We start from the raw sequence: 18,915 nt of genomic DNA, 5'->3' as shown, positions 1-18,915 counted from the left end.
CAAATAAGCTCTTGGCCTCTAAAAATATTTCTAAAATCCAGTGTTATGTAAGTTGGTTATTACAAAACACAGAAAAAAATGTGGTTCAAAAAAGTCTGTGGCAGTTATATTCCTCTTTTTACCTCTAAACAAGACAAAAGGAGAAAACAATGCCCTCCAGTTAATAATCAAAGAAAATTAAAACCAAACTTAATAAACTGAAGAAATCACTACAAAGCATCGAATCATAAGATCAAATCATGCGTGAACAAATACACCTAAATCTATCTATCACTGCTTCCAAATCCACAGTTTAAAATGTGTTAATTTATGCTTTTCAAAGACTACTTAGGGACCCAGTATGCAGAAATATTCAAATACACGCTAACACCCTGCTTAAAAAAAAAAAGACAGAAAAAGAAAGTGACAAATGACAAGTTGTGATTTTATGGGCCATTATGTTCCCTACTGATTCTTACTGTGGGCGGTTACTTTCTAAGGTTTCTGCAAGTTGCCTGGAAAGACAGGACTACAGAAGATGGTGGAAGAGGTATTACCTTGTATATTGTAACACTTAAATAAAAAGCCTAGTCCCAGTTAAACACCCAGTCCCTTTTAGTAGCCTGGTGTAGCTACACATTTTGACATATAAAGGCCTGTCTCAATTAAACACCCAGTCCCTTTTAGTAGCCTGGTGTAGCTACACAACACCCAGTCCCTTTTAGTAGCCTGGTGTAGCTACACATTTTGACATATAAAGGCCTGTCTCAATGAGACGCTTAGTCTGGTTGCCAAGCAGTTCTTTTTTCTTTTCTTTTTTGTTATTGAAGTTCTTCCGTTACTATTTCTTCAGTCTTCAGGTCCTCAGATCAAAATAATCAAAAGGGTTTTTCATAAACATTAATCCAAGTTGTGAATATTGTTTTAACAGGATAAAGTAGTGTTGTGTCAGTATGCCAGGTGCTATAATCCTCGAGTGCCATAACTCTCTCTATCTCTGATGCGCTGTCTGTCAGAGCCAGATCAAATGAATGATTCATAATTGATATATTGTCTTTTTATACAAGTAATATTCATACTGTTTTAAACAAACAATTTGATTGTATTTCCTGATCTTTGCTGAGCAACAGTTTAGTGTGAAAGGAATTAAAGGCCTGTCCCATATAGACGCCTGTCCCAAATGTAGGCCTGGTTGATTTCAGTGATTTAAGCAAAAATAGCCTGGGCTACTAATTGAAGTTTTACGGTAAATACCTGTAGTATTGTTACCTTTGAGTAAAAGAAGCAATACTACAGTGTGGAAATACGCATAAGCAAGTAAAAGTACAAAAGTATCAACATCAAAATATACCTACAGTGCCAAAAGTCAATCATTATGCTGAATGGCCCATTTCAGACTTTTACATATTTTGTGATGTAGTGGTAGTATGGTGTAGTGGTTAGAGTACTCGTCTTCCATGTGGACGGTCTGGGGTTAGAAACCAACCAACTGGTCCAGCACAGGGTCCAGATTTCTCCTTAGTCATTAGTTCGAGGTCCACAAAGTATATTACATTTAGTGTCATACTTGTGTTTGGCCATGTCATCGAGCTAGTTTGCTGTCTCTGTCAAATAGCTGTCCATTAGTAACTTACCCTACAGCAGGAAACGGCACTTTAAAAATGTACTGCACTTAAAAATAAAGTGTGTTTTTACAAACTTGATGCGTTTGCAAGTCGCTTTTAGTCCATTCAGAATGGACACGTGACCCACTTTGGGAGCGCGACTCACCAGTTGGGAACCACTGCCATATGGGTTATTAAAAAAATCACATACATATTCAACAAGCGCAACTGCTCTAGCTTTAATTTAATAAGTAATCAACCTTCTACTGCTCCTGAAAGCAGCGGCTCTCTCTGTCAACTTTACCCTTCTCGCTTAGTTAGTTTGCTTGTCACCATCTGTTTATGGAAATACACATGTTCTGCCTGTGTAGTTCCTACTTGATGCATGTCCACAAACTGTATGATAGTCCTACCATTCTGAGGTGAATGGTAAAAGAGCGAAGTGATCTTGCCCGATTAACCAATATTGTGTAGCAGGCCAAAACAAGTATATTTTAGGAGACAAGCGACGGGCCATTTAAAATCTGTCCGTGGGCCACAATTGGCCCCTGAGCGGGGCAATTTGGACGTGTCTGCCTTACCACTACCTTCACAGTAGCTTAAAAAATGAGTGTGCCACAGCTTCTTAAAGACAATAAAGCCAGCATCCAATTATTTTCACAAGAGGAGGCCAGCGTTTTATCAGGGTGGCCATGGCCTCCCCTGGCCACCCCTTGGGGGCGCCACTGCTGGAAAGTCCTCAGTATATTAGGTCATCAAATATAGATTGATGCTGGATGATAGATTACTGTTGTTTTCCTCTTGAACTTGTGCTTCATACTGTATGTATTCCCACACACAGTATGCCTCTGTAGCACAGGAGATTTCAATTTAGATGCCGTGATAATGAAATAAAAAACACATTATTGATTTTGTCTCTGAATCATTTTGGGAATGCAGTAATGGTTTGCATGCTGTTTTCTTATTACTGGCATCATAATGTTTCTCAAAAACGCAGCATTATTTAAGTGCGTGCTCACAGCTGGTAGCTTATTGACATTGACTAAACAATTTTAACATCTAGTCTGAGTTGTGTCCTGCTCCCACGGGAATAATCATCTGTCTTAAGTACAAGTTGGCAAAGCAGATTTGAAAAGTTGTTACTCTTTGATGTTTTAGTGATGAACAAGGTGTTATCTGTATTGATATGAATTGTTAAGAGGTATTTCTTTCCTTCACAGCCTTTGGACTTTGAAACTAAAAGACGTTTTGTCATGGCCGCAGAGGCAGTCAACGATCAGGTGGACCTTCGTTTTCTGACTCTGGATGAGTTCAGGGACAGGACGACACTCAAGATTGTTGTGAAGGACGTGGATGAGCCACCTGTCTTCCTCTCAGCGCTCTACGAGTGGAAAGTTCCTGAAAATGCAGCTGTGGGAACCGTGGTTGGCAGCGTTAGTGCCAGAGACACTGACACAGTCAACAGTCCCATCAGGTACAGTAATGCGAACAGTCTAAACTAGGAAGAATGGCATCTGCCACCCAACTGCAAGTATGATAATGACAAGGTAGATACCCAAGCTGGTGGGGGCGGAACGTCCCTAGACAGCTTCCTCCACAGGGTGAAAAATCATTCCATTTCAAATAGTGTTACTGGCTCGGCGCATCCATTTTTACCCTTGATCTCTGGATACCCTGTACATGGTCATATTTATCTCATATTACTTTAGTAGGAAATGAGCCCTGCTGAATAAATCATGACGATTTTTTTTATACCTCACAGGCTTTTCTATCTATTGCCGTGGTATTATCACAAAGCAACGTGGCTAGGACGTGGGAATGTAATAAAGCACCATACGAGGTGGCATATGGAATTGAGATTTGCAGTCATTTGCAAGTGGGGCACGTTGCAGAGGAGACAGCAGCAGTACTGGTGCCTGTAGTCCATCTCAGCAGAGCTTAAGAGTGGCAGGTGCTGCATATCATCCTCAGCCAAGCGTCTATTACTGTCCCTTTAGAGACAGTGCCTCATTGATTAATAAATTCAGGCAGGCATTTTAGGGGTTTCCACAGTTCTACTAAACATGATTAAGTTTGCTTTGGTCAAATTGGCTTATTTTCCATGTTATTATCAGCAAAGTGGCTCACAGAAATGAGTCATTACTCAGTGTGTTCTCTCTCCCTGTTACCCTAATTCACCATGGTGTTATAATCACTTATATTAATTAGTGTTAAAGGTATAGTAGTGTGAAAGACCTGTGTAGTAACAACAATATCTCCTTAATAAACACTTCTGCTTGCTTTGTCTGTGGATGATAAATTTATGTTTTTTATAGTTTATTTGTACATTAAAAAATTGCAGGCCTTAACTTGTCACCCTCTATCAGAAAACAAGACACAAGGATGTGTATTTTGTCACCGCAGCTGCACCACCTTCAACTTTGTGGATACAGACTGTAATTCAGTTCCAAAAAAGACTGAACAAAGTTTCTCTATGTTTACAAGATTCCCTGTCTCGCTGTTTTTAAATGATATTTCCTCACTGAAGACAAATAAAAAACAGGTTCGCGGTCAGGTTTGAAATAATATTCAATTAAAATAACAGGAAAATACACAAAATTGTTTTTATGCTGTCTGTGTGAGATGCTTTGTTTTCAGTGTTGCTGTCTCTGTGTCACACCAGCTTGTTGGATATCTGTCAATAGATTTAAAAAAAAAAAAAAATGAGCAGTTTGCCTAATTAATCTCCCTGTGGTATCACAATGTTTTGTTTGCCCAGGAAACAACCTTGCCTGCTAAATGTGTGTCTCCGTGATTTTTCTTCCAGATATTCAATTGACAAAAGGAGTGATAACTCAAAAGCTTTCAAAATAGACCCAAACAATGGAACTATGACTGTCGCTAGAGCTTTGGATCGAGAGACTGCAAACTGGCACAATGTGACTGTTGAAGCCAGGGAAACAAGTAAGGATGAAGCCAACCATGACGCATTTAAACTTATTTCAAACTAGAATATATTCACAGCAATGTGTTGATTACAAATATTTGTCTAGAGCAGTGATTCCCAACCAGAGATATCACAGGGGTGATTTGAGTTAGCTGTACCTGAACAACACCTGTTGCAATTGAGAGTTTATGAAAACTACTAACAAGTTGGTTAAAACAAAGGTAAATGATTGAAATAGCTTAAAGTAATGGATAAATGGTAATAATACTTACAAATATGCTTACAGCCTTACGGCCAGAACACACAGGTGGTGAATGCTGTGCGTCAAAAAAATACCCCCCCTATGATTTTCAGTGTTCAACCCTACACCAGTGGCTGCTAGACCCACGTCAACACTCCTGGACGCAACGCCCCAGGACACTTCACGCCACTGCCTATTTCCAGCCTCACCGCTCCCAGAATTAAATGCATTTTCCCCGACTTTCTCTCTGCTTGTACATAGCAGCTCCTGTAGCAGCTCTTTTTCTCTGCTCCTATGGCAGCTCGACTCCTCTCCTTACAATTGATGCATAAAGAGAACTCTGTAGCTGTTGCTGTGTCTCGTGTGTGACAAAGAATGGACGAGGAGAGACTCGTTGTTGAGGTTGAGAAATATCCCAAGCTTAACCACCCACATCCCGTCATTATAAAAACAATGGCCAAAAAGATACTGCCTGGCAAGTCAGATGAGAAATCAAGTTTAATTAGGGGCTGATTCAGATATGATTTTAAACTAGTGCATAGGTGGAAGAAGTACAGATGTTTTAGTAAAAGTAGTAATATATAGTAGTATATGCATGGTCATGTGTTGACGAGTTGCAGCTCGACGCATCCAGTGTGTGCTAGGGGCCACACTTCACACACATCACGTAACTTGCCGCACCGACGCAGCGCCATTGTGCAAATGCAAACTTGAAAAATCTGCTTAACAATGACAGTTCGATTGTATGATATCATCATTGTGAGACAACCACATTGTGTAAGTAAAAGTGCTCCATAATATCCATTTAAAAATAATGCAACATGGCAGGTGATGTGGATGAAGAGGTACTTCAAACGGTTGGGAACCGCTGGCCTAGGGTCATGCAAAAAGCTAAAATTTTCATATAAGGTTTAGTTTTTCAATGCTTTTTTACTGTTTAGTGTTTCTTGGTTTGGAGAAAGCAGTGAAATGTCGATGCCCATGTTTTTTTTTTGCTCCACAGTCGTGTTTCAAGAAGAAGAAACATTTATCAGTCTTAAGTATTATTTTGACAGAGCTTTTACAAAGCATTTATGATACATGCACCCAGTGGACTCCAGAAAATGTCTATCTTCACTACTGCAGCACAGACCCATTTATCCTCCTCTGTGGTGGTGTTCATCAAAGTGCTGGACATAAACGACAATGTGCCAAGGCTTGCAAGAGATTACCAGCCATATATCTGTGAGGGAACACAGGCGGGAGAAGTATGTATATTATGATGCACTGATGTTCATGATTTATCAGCAGTGTGGCAATGAAAAGTGGACAGTAAAAGTTCTGTTATTGCAGCATATTGTATTACATCAATGTACTATTTTTATTCATTAAATGACTCACAAGGACCCATTAGAATATTGTGCAGTACACTATACCATATTACATCCATTACATTGTCAGCTGCTGAATTAGATTCGGACTTTCTGTCTTTCTGAAAAAGGAAATACAAAAGCTACATGAATATTTAGGCTTCCAAGGAAATCTGTTGAGTGAATGTGATGCTTGTGTTGCTTATATTTTCTCAGAAGTGTGTCCTTTGTGTCTCTCAGCTCATTCAGCTGCTCAGTGCTGTTGATCCAGACGACCCCATGGAGGGACACCACTTCTATTTCTCTATGGTCTCCGAGAAGCACATCAATCCAAACTTCACTATCAGAGACAATCAAGGTTATATTTAAAACAATGGTGGAATAAGCATTCAGAACATATAATAGAGCAAAAGCTGCAATAACCACAGTGTAGAGATACTGAAGAAATACTGCAAAATACTACTATTTATTTTTCTTACGTAAATATACAGAAATATTAGTATCAAATTATACTTAAATTACTAAAAGCAAACATACTCATTATGCAAAATGGCCCATTGCAAAGTCAGAACAAGGTTAAATACCATATAGGTCTTCACTTACCAATAACTTGTCATGGTTTTTGGTGCATACAATAAACATACAATAAGCATTTTAAGAGGAAATGAAATAAATCATCAAGAATATACATAAAGAAAATGAAAAAATCAATAATGATATGAAAAAGATACTATAAAAAGTATTACAACATAACAAATATGTACAATATAGCTGTTTTAGAGTGAGAAGCTTTACAGTTCAGAGTATATTCAGAGTTTTATTGGATTGCAATTGTTGATGCATTCTTTTGTAAGCATCATTATGTGGCAGCTAGTCAACTTATCCTTGTACAATGGTTCGTATGAAATCTCTAATTAGCACCCCAAGAATGGCGTCGTCATGTTATGTACTTAACGTAAAGTTACGTAAGTTAGGTTGGGTTTAGACAAACAATCTTTGGGTATCATCATGTTACGTACTTAATGTAAAGTTACAAATATTAGGTGCGGCAGGTAAAGTTATGTAGATTGGGTTAAGACAAACAATCATTGGACGTCATCGCGTTATGTACTTAACATAAAGTTATATAGGTTAGGTTTAGGCAGGTAAAGTCATGTAGGTTGGGTTGGATTTAGACAAACAATCATTGGGCATCATCATGTTACGTACTTAATGTAAAGTTACGAATTTTAGGTGTAGGCAAGTAAAGTTATCTAGGTTGAGTTAAGACAAACAATCATTGGGCGTCATCATGTTATGTACTAAACGTAAAGTTACGTAGGTTGGCTTCATACAAACAATCATTGGGCATCATCATGTTATGTACTTTATGTAAAGTTATGAATTTTAGGTGTAGGCAAGTAAAGTTATGTAGGTTGGGTTTAGACAAACAATCATTGGGCGTCATCGTGTTACGTAGTAAAGTAAGTAAAGTTGCATAGATTAGGTTTAGGCAAGTTAAGTTACATAGGTTCAGTTGGGCTTAGACAAACAATCGTTGAGCGTCATCATGCTATGTACTTAATGTATAGTTGCTTTGGTTGGGTTCAGGCAAGTAAAGTTATGGAGTTTCAGTTCGGTTTAGACAAACAATCTTTGGGTGTCATCATGTTACGTACTTAACGTAAAGTTGCTAATAATAGGTTAGGTAAGTAAAGTTACGTAGGTTGGGTTTAGACAAACAGTCGTTGAGCCTCATCATGTTATGTGCTTAACATAAAGTTACGTAGAAAAAAAAAGGCACTCTTGCGCTTCAGCCAAAAAAACTGGATCGGTGCTCACAGCACAGGACAAAATAGTAGACACTACATCAAGTGCGCCACTTCAAAAAATGACTGAACCCAAATGAAAGGAGGCTGGAGCACTTGATAAAATTGCAGAGCTTTTAATAAGGTGCAAACAGACTGACGTTTCGACACTACTGCGTCTTCTTCAGAGTCAAAAACCTAAAGAAGACGTAGTAGCGTCGAAACGTCAGTCTGTCAATTTTATCGAGTGCTCCAGCCTCCTTTCATTTGGGTTCAGTCATTTTTTGAAGTGGCCCACTTGATGTAGTGTCTATAAAGTTACGTAGGTTGGGTCTAGACAATCGTGCATCATCATGTCACATACTTAATATAAAGTTCCAAATATTAGGTTTAGGCAAATTAAGTTACATATAGTGTTTCGAAGGTTACTTTTGAAATGTTATAGGTTACAGATTACTAGTTACCCTTTTGAAATTGTAATAAGTACTTTAATTACTTCATCAAAATACTGCAACTTATTCAATTTGATTACTTTTTTACTTTTCTGACAAATGTTTGAAACTGGGCAATGAAGCCTTAAAGTCCAGAAAACATAGGTGCATAAATGTTGCACACAAATTTTTCCCAACAGCTCTGCTGACTCACATTGTCTGGAAACATGCCAAAAGAAGGCATTCCTTCACAACAAAAAGATGCAGTGCAACAGAATTAATGTTTTATTCTACACTACTGAAAAAATATTTGGATGTAACCCCTTTGTAATCACCATTATTTTGTTGCGTAACTCTAATATAACTACATATTTTTTTCTCAGTAACTGTAACTGATTACAATTATATTTATTTTTTAACTTAATCACGTAACTCTGTTACATGTGACTAGTTACTCCCCAACACACATATGTAAGGTTTAGGCAAGTAAAATTATGTAGGTTAGGTTTAGAAAAACATTCACGGTTGGGTGTCGTCGCCTTACGTACTTAACCTAAAAGTTACGTATGTTAGGTTTAGCAAAAGAAACATGGTTGGGCATCACAAAGTGACAACATACCTTAAGATAACTCAAAGTTCACTTGGTTTGGAACACCAGTCTCCTGGGGGAAAGTCCTGTGTTTGTTTGACCCATCAATCACCCCATTGTACCGCCTTATGTGGACCTCTCACTTAAAAACAGTGCATTAGAGGAGCCTGAGCTGATAAGATGGGGCTATGCTTTTTCCCACTGTTCAGTCTAGTCTTTGTGTTAAGTTAAGCTGCAAACTTCATATTTAGCATACAGTCATGAGAGTGATATTAATCTTCTCATCTAGCTCTCGGCAAGACAGCATGTAGCGTATTTCCCAAAATGTTGAATTATTGCTTTAAGATTGTTTTATAACACCATTACACTTGTCAAACTATTTCTTCAAAGGGACAATGCATCTTGAAATAAAATTCATGCCTTCTTTATATGATATTGTAGAACTCACTCCGAGTTGGTTATGGCGGTAACAAATCTTGCAGATGCCTCATTGACAGTAAATGATAAAACAACTGCCAGAAAGGCGCAATATTGATACAAGAACAGACTCACAGATTTGTTAGTGGACCAGCTCTAAAAGGTAGCAGCTGCTTTATTGTCTAAATTCAATGAAATAGCAGAAATTAAATTTTACTTTTGTAGACTTTCCCTTTAAGTGCAGTGAACCAGTTGCTGAATGACTTGGTAACATTGCTGTGAGACCCTCAGCATGAACTAAATTTGTATTATAACACTTTTTGCACCAGGAAATTTCATCCTGCAAATTACTGACATTTTCTGTTTGGTGGCTTTTAAGCTGTGGGGCAAAAGTGAATACATGAAACGAGATGAGGCCGTACTTAAAGTCCCATTTGGTGGCTGGAATAATGATGGTGAGCTGTGGCTAAACCACAACCTGTATGAGCAGTGGTGTAACTGCGTGACAAACGCAGGAAGAAGGCATATTTTTATGATTACAAGAATTTGAATTTAAATGAACACTATGTACCCCTAAGTGTTTTTGCCACATTTTGGAATGAAATTCTTCAGTAGGTTGTTATTTTTGTGGCTGACAGCCTCTCAAGTAAGTAAATTGAAAGAGTGTTTGCCTTGTAGTCAGTGGGCGGTCAACCTTTTCTCAGAGTTTGTAATGAAAATGAGCAGCCCAACTCAAACAAACAGCTTTGTTAAAGTACGCAGCACAGGGATGTGTGAGTGTGTCGATTAAGTTAGGATGAAATGTATGCAGGTGTAGTGTATGGGTGGTCAGCCACGCAGGCACAGCCATCCAGTCAGCAACCAGGAAATGAATAATGAATTACCCATTTAATAAAACACATTTCCAAATGCCACAAGGCATATTTGACTCCCCAAAAAAGTTATTGTTAGGTGCCTCGATGAAGCCTCGCAGGTGAATCTGAAACAGATTTTCCAAATTTGCTTTTGTACACACTGTAAATTAGATTTGACAGGGTGCTCGGGCCTTTCAGAGAACTTGGATTGTATTTTAAATCACATTACGTGTGTCAGTTGAATTACCCCAAAAATATCAGCACTCACAGTGGAAGCAGCAGTCATGTTTTTGTAAAGAATATTGAAAAGTGCACCTCTCCTTGCTTCATTTTTTAGACAATACAGCCGGCATAGTGGCACGTAGGAGTACGTTTACCCGCAAGGATCGAACCCAGTACTTCCTGCCTGTTGTGGTGACAGACAGCGGCTCTCCAGCTCTCTCCAGCACCAGCACTCTGACCATCAGTGTGTGCAGCTGCAAGCCTGCCGGACATTGTCCCACAGGAGGGGTGGAGGCCCTCGCCCTGTCTATAGGGGTCAGCCTGCAAACCTTGTTAGGGTTTCTGGTCTGCCTTGTAACGCTCACAGGTAAGAAAGCAAAGTCCTACCTTGTATTCAAACCTCGTCTCAGTCCAGATTATTCAACTATGATGGATATAAAGACATACTTTTTTGGAGTTTGGACTGACTTCCTTTGGTTGGGTGGCTTAGCCATCTGGCATCAAAATCATCTCTGTCTGTTTTCAACATAAGAAAATAACAAAAAAATGAAGGCTGAAAGATTAGTTCTTTTAAATGAAAACTGTCTAAATATGAAGTAAAAATATAATTGAATACATCAGTAAAGAGTGCTGTAATGTTGTAGTGTTGTTAAATATGTAAAAACACGGTGTAAAAGAAATAAAAAGCTTTCCAGTTTTCCCTTAAATCACCCCAAAATCAAAAACACATATTTATCCGTTTACCTGCACTGCTGTTTATCAGACTACACTGCTTTGTTGTGAGCTGCCAAATGTTGGAGATATCTGCTGTAGAGATGTCTGCCTTCTTTCGAGTAAAATGGAACTAAATCGCACACAGCATGAGATGTAAACATGCAAGACTATCCTCCTTCAAAACATGACCACAAGGGGCGTTTTTACAAGCAGAAATTATGACCCATAATTAGGTTTCTTGGTTAGGCTGTGACCCCTGTTGGCTGTTGTAAAGAGAAAGTCCTCTAAGGGTCGGAGGGAGGGAAGGTGGATGGTTCAAACAAGCACCAGACTTTCATCCAGGAGATCTGTGTTTGTGTCTCATGTGGAACCAACATTCAGTGTTAGTTATTTTAATGACAAACTATGGTATGATGATGTATGTTTATGTGACGTGTCAAAAGAGATATTTTATGCAACCCTAGTCACAAATGTACCTATTTTAAGCCAAAACATTATATTTTTATGCAAACCTAACCACATAGCTTTGGTGCAACTGCAACAGTTTCATAACATTAACCCACGTGTTTAAAACTGCGACTGTTAATGGTCATGATATGCTCCTGTGAGTTGTATTCAGAGGTATGAACATATGACTTAAGTGTTCGTATTGTTTGGAGGACCTCTTGAAATATCATGGCGTCCCCCTCGGCTGAGCTTTAACGTTAGCTAGCTCAATGGTGCTAGGTGAGCTAGCAGTAGCTGCACACTTCCTTCTGCGCAATAATACCGTTGGTTGGTGTAGTTTGGTAGAAAGAAAATAGTTCCCACATTTAACTGCTCACAACAAGGTCTGTGGATTATCTTGAGTAACTAAGTCATCATTTCTGGAAAGAGACACTGCTGTTGAGTTTTTCAAATGTATTTTTTGGCGCTTTTAGCAGCACAAGCTGAGTGCCATCTGGTTCCATTATATTGGAGAGAAAGCAGACATCTCTACAGCTGATATCTCCAACACCAAAACAGTGTAGATTGATGAATAGCAGTGCAGGTAAGAGGAAAAATCTTTTTCTTTTTTTTTCTTTTTTTTTTCAGGGTGAACTGTTCCTTTGACTTCCAATCAGTTGATTTTTCTTCTTCTTCTTCTTCAAACCTGAACCTGACAGGTTTGTTAAAATACAGAATGTTGAAATAGGCTCAAAATGTATAAGTACTAATGTGCTTTCAAAAGAGAGGATCCTTCTGTGTGTAATTTTGCATAGCTAGAGCTCCATCCTCCAGATACTTCAGACCTCTGTGATGTCAGGAGCAATTCATAAAAGAAACACAGCAGGCTGATGACATACAAGCCAGTAAAATTACACTGGGGAGAAAGAATTACAAAGTATTAACAGGAAATCATCCAGAGGTGCTGTTTTGGAGTTTGGCATCTTCACACATATTTCAAACAGCCAATAAAAAGGCTACTGCAGGATTGCAAAAGATCTTGTTCTGCCAATTTTTTTGGCAAGAGATTCTCCAGACCTCAGTGAGATTGACAAGACAGATGTCAAACGAGATTTACTCTTTGAGTGGCATGGTGCAAATGTAGTGTGTTTTGTTTACACAGGAAGAGTGGAGTGTAGTAGAGAGCTGATTAGTTTTGCACTGTTGCCTGACAAAAGGTTTCTGTAACGATGTTGACTGACAGAAAACATTGCCAATTTATATAATGACATCTATGATTATTTAATGCAGTCATTAGATATTAAGGTGACCAAGGTTTGAACTCCCAAAAAGTCAGTATAGTCCTTAATTACTCATCATGTGAAACAACGACATTCCCCCTGATATTTTGCTGTTAAAAGTTGTTTTTTTTCCAGCGGATCTGTTGAGCTAGAGCAGCTCCAACTCACATCATTTTGGCAAGTATATAAACGTGTGTTAAACAGCAGGATTTTTCATTAACAAATTTGCACTTTCATTTGAATCCCTTTTTTAAAACTCACCAGCGTGCCTTTAACACACACTTTTAAAATGCTGAAAGCTTGCAGAGCAATGATGTCAGGTAATGAGCATATTGGTTGCAATACATCAGTAGCAATGCCACCCTGGGACATTGATGGGTTTGCATAGTGAAGAGCTTTATTATGACCTCGGCTGCTTTGTGTCCTCCCTGTGCCCATCACATGAAAGATTAATGACAATACCTGCTATGCTAACATTCTGTCGGATGAGCACAATACCCGCTGAAAACACGACAGAATAAAATAAACACTCTTTTGGCATTCTGTGCCGCATGGAGCAAATAAAAAAACGTCTTCCTTTATGTGTGAGCTGAAATTAAAAAAGATAAGTTATCACCTAATTTGCCCCCGTTTTAAACGTTTGCATCCACAGTAAGTTACAGAAAAACAAATCTGGCTGCTATTATTTTTGGTGCACAAGTACAGTGTATGCTCCATCAGGCACCCTAGATGCTTTTTTTCCCACTAAGCTCATGCTCTGGTGTTTAACGTTAATGATCTCCTGTTGTGTTGTGTCTGCAGTGCTGTCAGTTCTAATGCTGATGCTGAGGAGGCACAGGCGGAAGCAGCAGGAGGGACTGGAGGTGGAGGTAAAAGAGCTGGAGCTGCCTGAGACGGTGTCGCAGAAGGTGCTGTATTACGGAGAATCTGGGGGTGGGAGAGCAGACCTAGACTTCTGCCAGCCTGCCGTCCCACTGCGCCACCACCCCAGGAGGAGGGAGAGGAAGCTGCGGAGGGAGGACGTCAGGGCCAGTATAAGGATGTCCCTCAGAGAGTCCCACCTCATCGGGCCGGATGATGAGGTCTTTAGGCAGTTTATTCTGGACAGGCTGGCAGAGGCAGATGAGGATCCTTACGTTCCCCCATTTGACTGCCTAAGAACCTATGCATATGAGGGGTCGGGGTCTCCTACAGGGTCCCTGAGCTCACTGGAGTCAATCACTTTGGAGCAACCTGTTTGTAATCCCAGACCTTACGTGGTTAGACTCACCCCTTGGTATGGGGGAGGAGAGGAAGACACCACCTTCTGAGGGGCTCTTCTTCTTCTCCTTTTTAAATGGCTGTTTTTCCAATGTTTGCATGATGAACCAGTTCAGTGTATTTCCAGTGGATACTTCTCAATGACATCAAGATGGAAAACAAATGTTTATGGAAAGGTTCAACATTTAGAAAATACACTTAATCCCCCTTCTGCCCAGAGTTAGATGAGATGATTGATAGCACTCTCATGCTTGTACAGAAAACATAAAGCTACAGCAGCCTGTTAGCTTAGTTGAGCTTGACATAAAGACTGGGAACAGGGTACAACAGCAAGCCTGACTCTTTTTTTAGACACTTTAGAGGTGCCAGTAGGCCGATTTTCTTATTTCCTTCTTTCTAGCTGTTTCCCCTAACTAGCTCGCGTGGTTCATATTTAGCATACAGACATGAGAGTGGTGTGAGTTTTCTCATGTTACTATCCGTGAGAAAGCAAAAATCATTTCACAACATGTCAAACTAAAATCAACCCTTTTATAATTTCACATCTTGGGTATATCTGGGCTCATTTGTGTTTGCTGTATTTTCTTTTTTTCTCTGTGTATGTGACCCAATCGCCAGAAAAAATGTTGGCATGGTATGTTTCTGCAAACCATGGATACGTCACATTTTGACACAACAATGTAGCGGATACATTGCAATTTTATGTTTCAATAAAAAGAAAATACCCAATTTAGGGGCACAGTACCGCCTGCAAATGCAGTGACGTCTCTGTAAAAAACATCCGCTCTGTGTGGCACTATCCAAGTTGAAACACAACAGTGGGTCACCTAAAAAAGAACTTGTTTTGTTGTTTGGTGGTCCCAAACAGTGATCTACACTGCAGCTGGGCAGGTGTCTTGCTTAGATGACATGCCATCCACAGTTCCCTCTAACCTCTGATGACAAAGTCAGCTCATAAACTACATTACTTGAGAAATGTTGATATTATTGGTGTGAAATATAGAAATATAATGCACCCGTGGCTTCCAGAAACATACAATGCCAACATTTTCCTCTGGCGACTGGGCTGGTGTATAACTCTTCAAACATGGATCACCTTCATGTTATAGCGTCAAAGACATTGAGAGCAGTTACGACTCTGTGTGTGTCTAACACGAATGGAAATGTTAGACCTTGTCTCAGTGGCTTAAACTCAAAGGGCAGAGGGTTTCTGTTAGATATTTATAAGGCTGCTCTGACCAGAAAAATCTAAACCATTGGCCATTTGTATGAATGCTAAAAAACAAACTTCTGTTTTTCCTGACAAGCAGCCTCTTGTGGTTGTGCAAATAACGATGCTCCTTTTTGAGAAGTAAAGGTGAGATTAACATTTAAACATGTTGCGTGTACAAAGAATGTGACTCAAACTCCAGAAACTGCAGTTTGAATCCTTTCTTCTACTTAAAGTCAAAGTTTGTTTGGTTCAACTTCACCCGTGGCCCCTCCCTAACCTTGAAGCTGCATTCATTTATTGGAGCAAGCTGAAGACACACTGTTATCTGAAAAATAAAGTTGTTATGGCGAACGCATTGGTGAACATTTTTACACATCCAGTGGACATAAGAATTGAATGTAGTCATAGTCCAATATTCGCTCATCTTCTATCTCCATTCTTGTTTCCACCAACCCCTGAAAAAAGTTATATGGCTTCGTAGCTGGTAGCTGTGGCGCTATATTTAGCTGTAGGCTTTGTCTGTTGTGTTGTGCTGGGCAGGTAGCACACAATGGGTTTACTCAGTAGGTAATTTGTTCATTTTTAAGAGGGGAGGACTGACCCGGTTCGTTTTGTTCATTTGATTGGCTGGGTAGCATCACATGAGATGATTTAATACGCCCTTAGAATGGGAACACTCCGTCAATAATTCTCAATAAATTATTGGTTATATGGGTCCGTACCTGGAGTATGGAGCAAGATGGCAGTTTAATAAGGGGGAAGCATTTTGGTCATTTCTCTAACAAAGGGATAGCGTTCCCCTCGTTCTACTGGGGGTTTTTTTGTTGCTGAAAACAGCTGCCTGCTGCAGCTGGAAAATAAGCTGTTGTCTTTGCTGGCTGGAAAACCAAAACAAATGCTTTAAGATGAGGGGAAATGCAAATTTGATGACAAGTCTTTGTTGGTTCATCACTACAAGCAACCCCTCAACATTGCACATCAATCTGTTTCCTTTCCCAGATTGTCAAATACAAATGCTTTGTCACACCCTTGGGCGTCTCATTGCGAGGCACAGGACACCCTTTAGCATATCTATGTGATGCACAGCTGAAACACATTGTAACATGTGATTAATGTTGTGAAACGGTCACGGCTAGGTTTAGACAATGGAACTACTTGGTTAGGCTTGGTGAAAAGATCATGTTTTGGGTTAAAATAAGTACATTTGTTAAATAATGTAATGAGATAAAAATAAATCGTGTGACTGACCTCAGTGCTTCACGACCCTAAGTAAATTACATGATGTTACATTTGAACAGCAGTGACTTTTGGTTTCATGAGGGACACAAACTGCTGTCTCCTGGATGAAAGTCTGGCTTTATTTGACTCTTCCATGTAACCCTCCTACTGCCCTATGTGGACTTTCTTGCTCCTAATACTATTCTAGTCGCTCTCAGCGTCAAGTATTGTAGCAAATGGGTTTACACTGGAGTCAGTTGATAGCCTGGTGTGTCTCATTAAGACGCTAAAGGCTGCCTTTAGCATCAATATCACACATTAAGGGGTGTGACAAAGGGTTGGTATTGGACCTGGGAATGAGAACAGGCAGCTGGGTCTGAACCCCAAGGGATGGAGAGAGATGGCAATTTGACAAGGCGGGTGCATTTTGGTCATTTTGCTAATAAGAGGGAGTGTTGGCCTTCCTCGTTCCCTCTCAAATCGCCTACTGGGTCCAGTAGAATTTTTGCTGAAAACAGCTTCCTGCTGCAGCTGGAAAATAGGCTGTTGAGGGCAGTCTGTTGGCTGGAAAACCAAAACAATGACTTTAAAGATGAGGGGAAATGGAAATCTGGTGACAGCTCTGTTGGTTCATCAGTACAAGCGACCCAATCCAACATTGCACATGGTCATTTGATCCATTGTTACTGTTAAGTGCCTCAATTTAACCAAACTTTAATTCAAAAAGGTGGCAGATCAGAAATTATACGATTAATTTATGAATCTGTCACATGGGTGGATTTTTATGGGCATTGACAAACAACCTGTTTTGTTGTTAAGGTACTGTGCAACAATGTAAAGCGTGGCCTATAATGTGATCCAGCCATAAGACAGGTTACTGTATGCAAACCTTGACTGTCTCTTGACTGTATGATCTCTTGCTTTCTTTTATTTACAGCAGTGCACTTTGGCAGATGTTTGTAACTCACAATCTTAAGCAGAAAAGCATCTTGGGAGAGGGGGGGAATGGGTACATCAGAAAGGTAAAGCACACCATTAAAAGATAAATGCACTGATGTAATGTGCAGGGTGAGAGTATGCAAGGGGAGTCTCTTAAAGAGGGCACCAATGTGATTCATGCTTTTTTTATTACAGCGTGACATTATTACCCTCATTCTTTAATACCCACAGTATTACTGACCTGTTAAATTTACATTTCTGATACTACCGTATTTGTAATATTATTCACTTCTTATCATGTTTTATGTAACAGTTTTCACTGTACAGTATTTGTATTTTACATTATGAAATCATATAAATTAATGTATACTTCCCTTGGGTTTATGTATGGCAACATTATTTTCTAAATAGAGATTTTGTTTCCTGGTTAGCCTGTTTCTCACAGAAGTGAATTTCACTTACAGAAGAGTATCCATTAAATATGAACTGTTTAACATGTATTATGCTGTATGATATGACTCTCTGGCTTACATGAGTAGTGTGATCTGCTCTCTCGTGACTCGACAAAAAGCAACCGGCAGCGAAGAGCAGAGCGGCATGGGTGACTGGCAGCAAAACTCCAGCAAAGTAAGATTGAGAGACGAGAAAAGAGGCTTGATTTGAAATGTATAAAGAGAGTGAAACTCTTGAGAAACATAACAGCTGGAGCACAGTGAAAAAGTACATAATATACAGAGTCTCTCCTTTCTTCATGGTCATTTACAGTATCATTGGCAAACACTACGTGATGGTGTTAGTTGTGTGGGTGGCTGCTGGCGGGGTGACTCGAGGTAATTACATGGGGCTCAGGTCCAGCCCCCTTCACCTCCTCGTACACTAATTGGGCTGTTTGCTGTCTGCGAAGGTCAGCGTTTGGACCAGAGAGAGTATAGTTCTCACTAAAGGAAAAACTGAAGAATTTCATAAACAAACCTATTTGAAAAGTAGTTGAAAAAGCCTCGAGGTGAGAGACAGTATGTGGGAAACAACTAATTGCTTGAATCTTTTCAGCTTTTCCTTTCCTGCCGTGGTTACTTGTACTGTATGAGTAGGTGCACCACTCAGCAGGAAAATCACTGCAACTCAAAGTGAGCTTCAAATAGCTCCCACTGTTGGAAACAATCTATCCAGCCAGTGCTTTTTAGACTATATCATTGTCTCACAATGGTTTCTAAAGACACAGGTGCTCATAAAAAAAAAGGTCTTTTTAAAGTCCTTTCAAACCAATCTCCACAGTCCAACATGTAGGCTATTGGATTTGTCCGATAAAGGCTCTGTTATAATTCCCTTTTCAAAAAGTAACATAATGTCAAAAGTCATTCAGCTCCTGGTGTCATTTAACCTTCTGAATTTCTGTCATTACCCATGGTGAATATCACGGGTAATTTAACCTAACAGCCCTTTTCTTTGTGTAATTATACCCATTA

At 39.5% G+C, this 18,915-nt stretch overlaps 1 protein-coding gene across 1 annotated transcript in view; it reads left to right on the top strand.

The window, feature by feature from the left end:
- Nucleotides 1-17,938, top strand: part of cdh19 (cadherin 19, type 2) — a 38,813-nt gene extending 20,875 nt beyond the window's left edge. The window contains exons 7-12 of the mRNA XM_050057266.1: nucleotides 2,804-3,057; nucleotides 4,390-4,526; nucleotides 5,876-5,997; nucleotides 6,340-6,457; nucleotides 10,515-10,766; nucleotides 13,621-17,938. Of these exons, the coding sequence (XP_049913223.1) occupies nucleotides 2,804-3,057; nucleotides 4,390-4,526; nucleotides 5,876-5,997; nucleotides 6,340-6,457; nucleotides 10,515-10,766; nucleotides 13,621-14,129 (1,392 nt within the window). The 3' untranslated portion in view covers nucleotides 14,130-17,938. The remainder of the gene's footprint in view (nucleotides 1-2,803; nucleotides 3,058-4,389; nucleotides 4,527-5,875; nucleotides 5,998-6,339; nucleotides 6,458-10,514; nucleotides 10,767-13,620) is intronic.
- Nucleotides 17,939-18,915: the final 977 nt, after the last annotated feature.

The sequence above is a fragment of the Epinephelus moara genome, chromosome 11 (genome assembly GCF_006386435.1).
Source record: "Epinephelus moara isolate mb chromosome 11, YSFRI_EMoa_1.0, whole genome shotgun sequence".
NCBI lineage: Eukaryota > Metazoa > Chordata > Actinopteri > Perciformes > Serranidae > Epinephelus > Epinephelus moara.
Note: the sequence above shows the minus strand (reverse complement) of the source record. Positions and strands in the feature narration are given on the sequence as shown.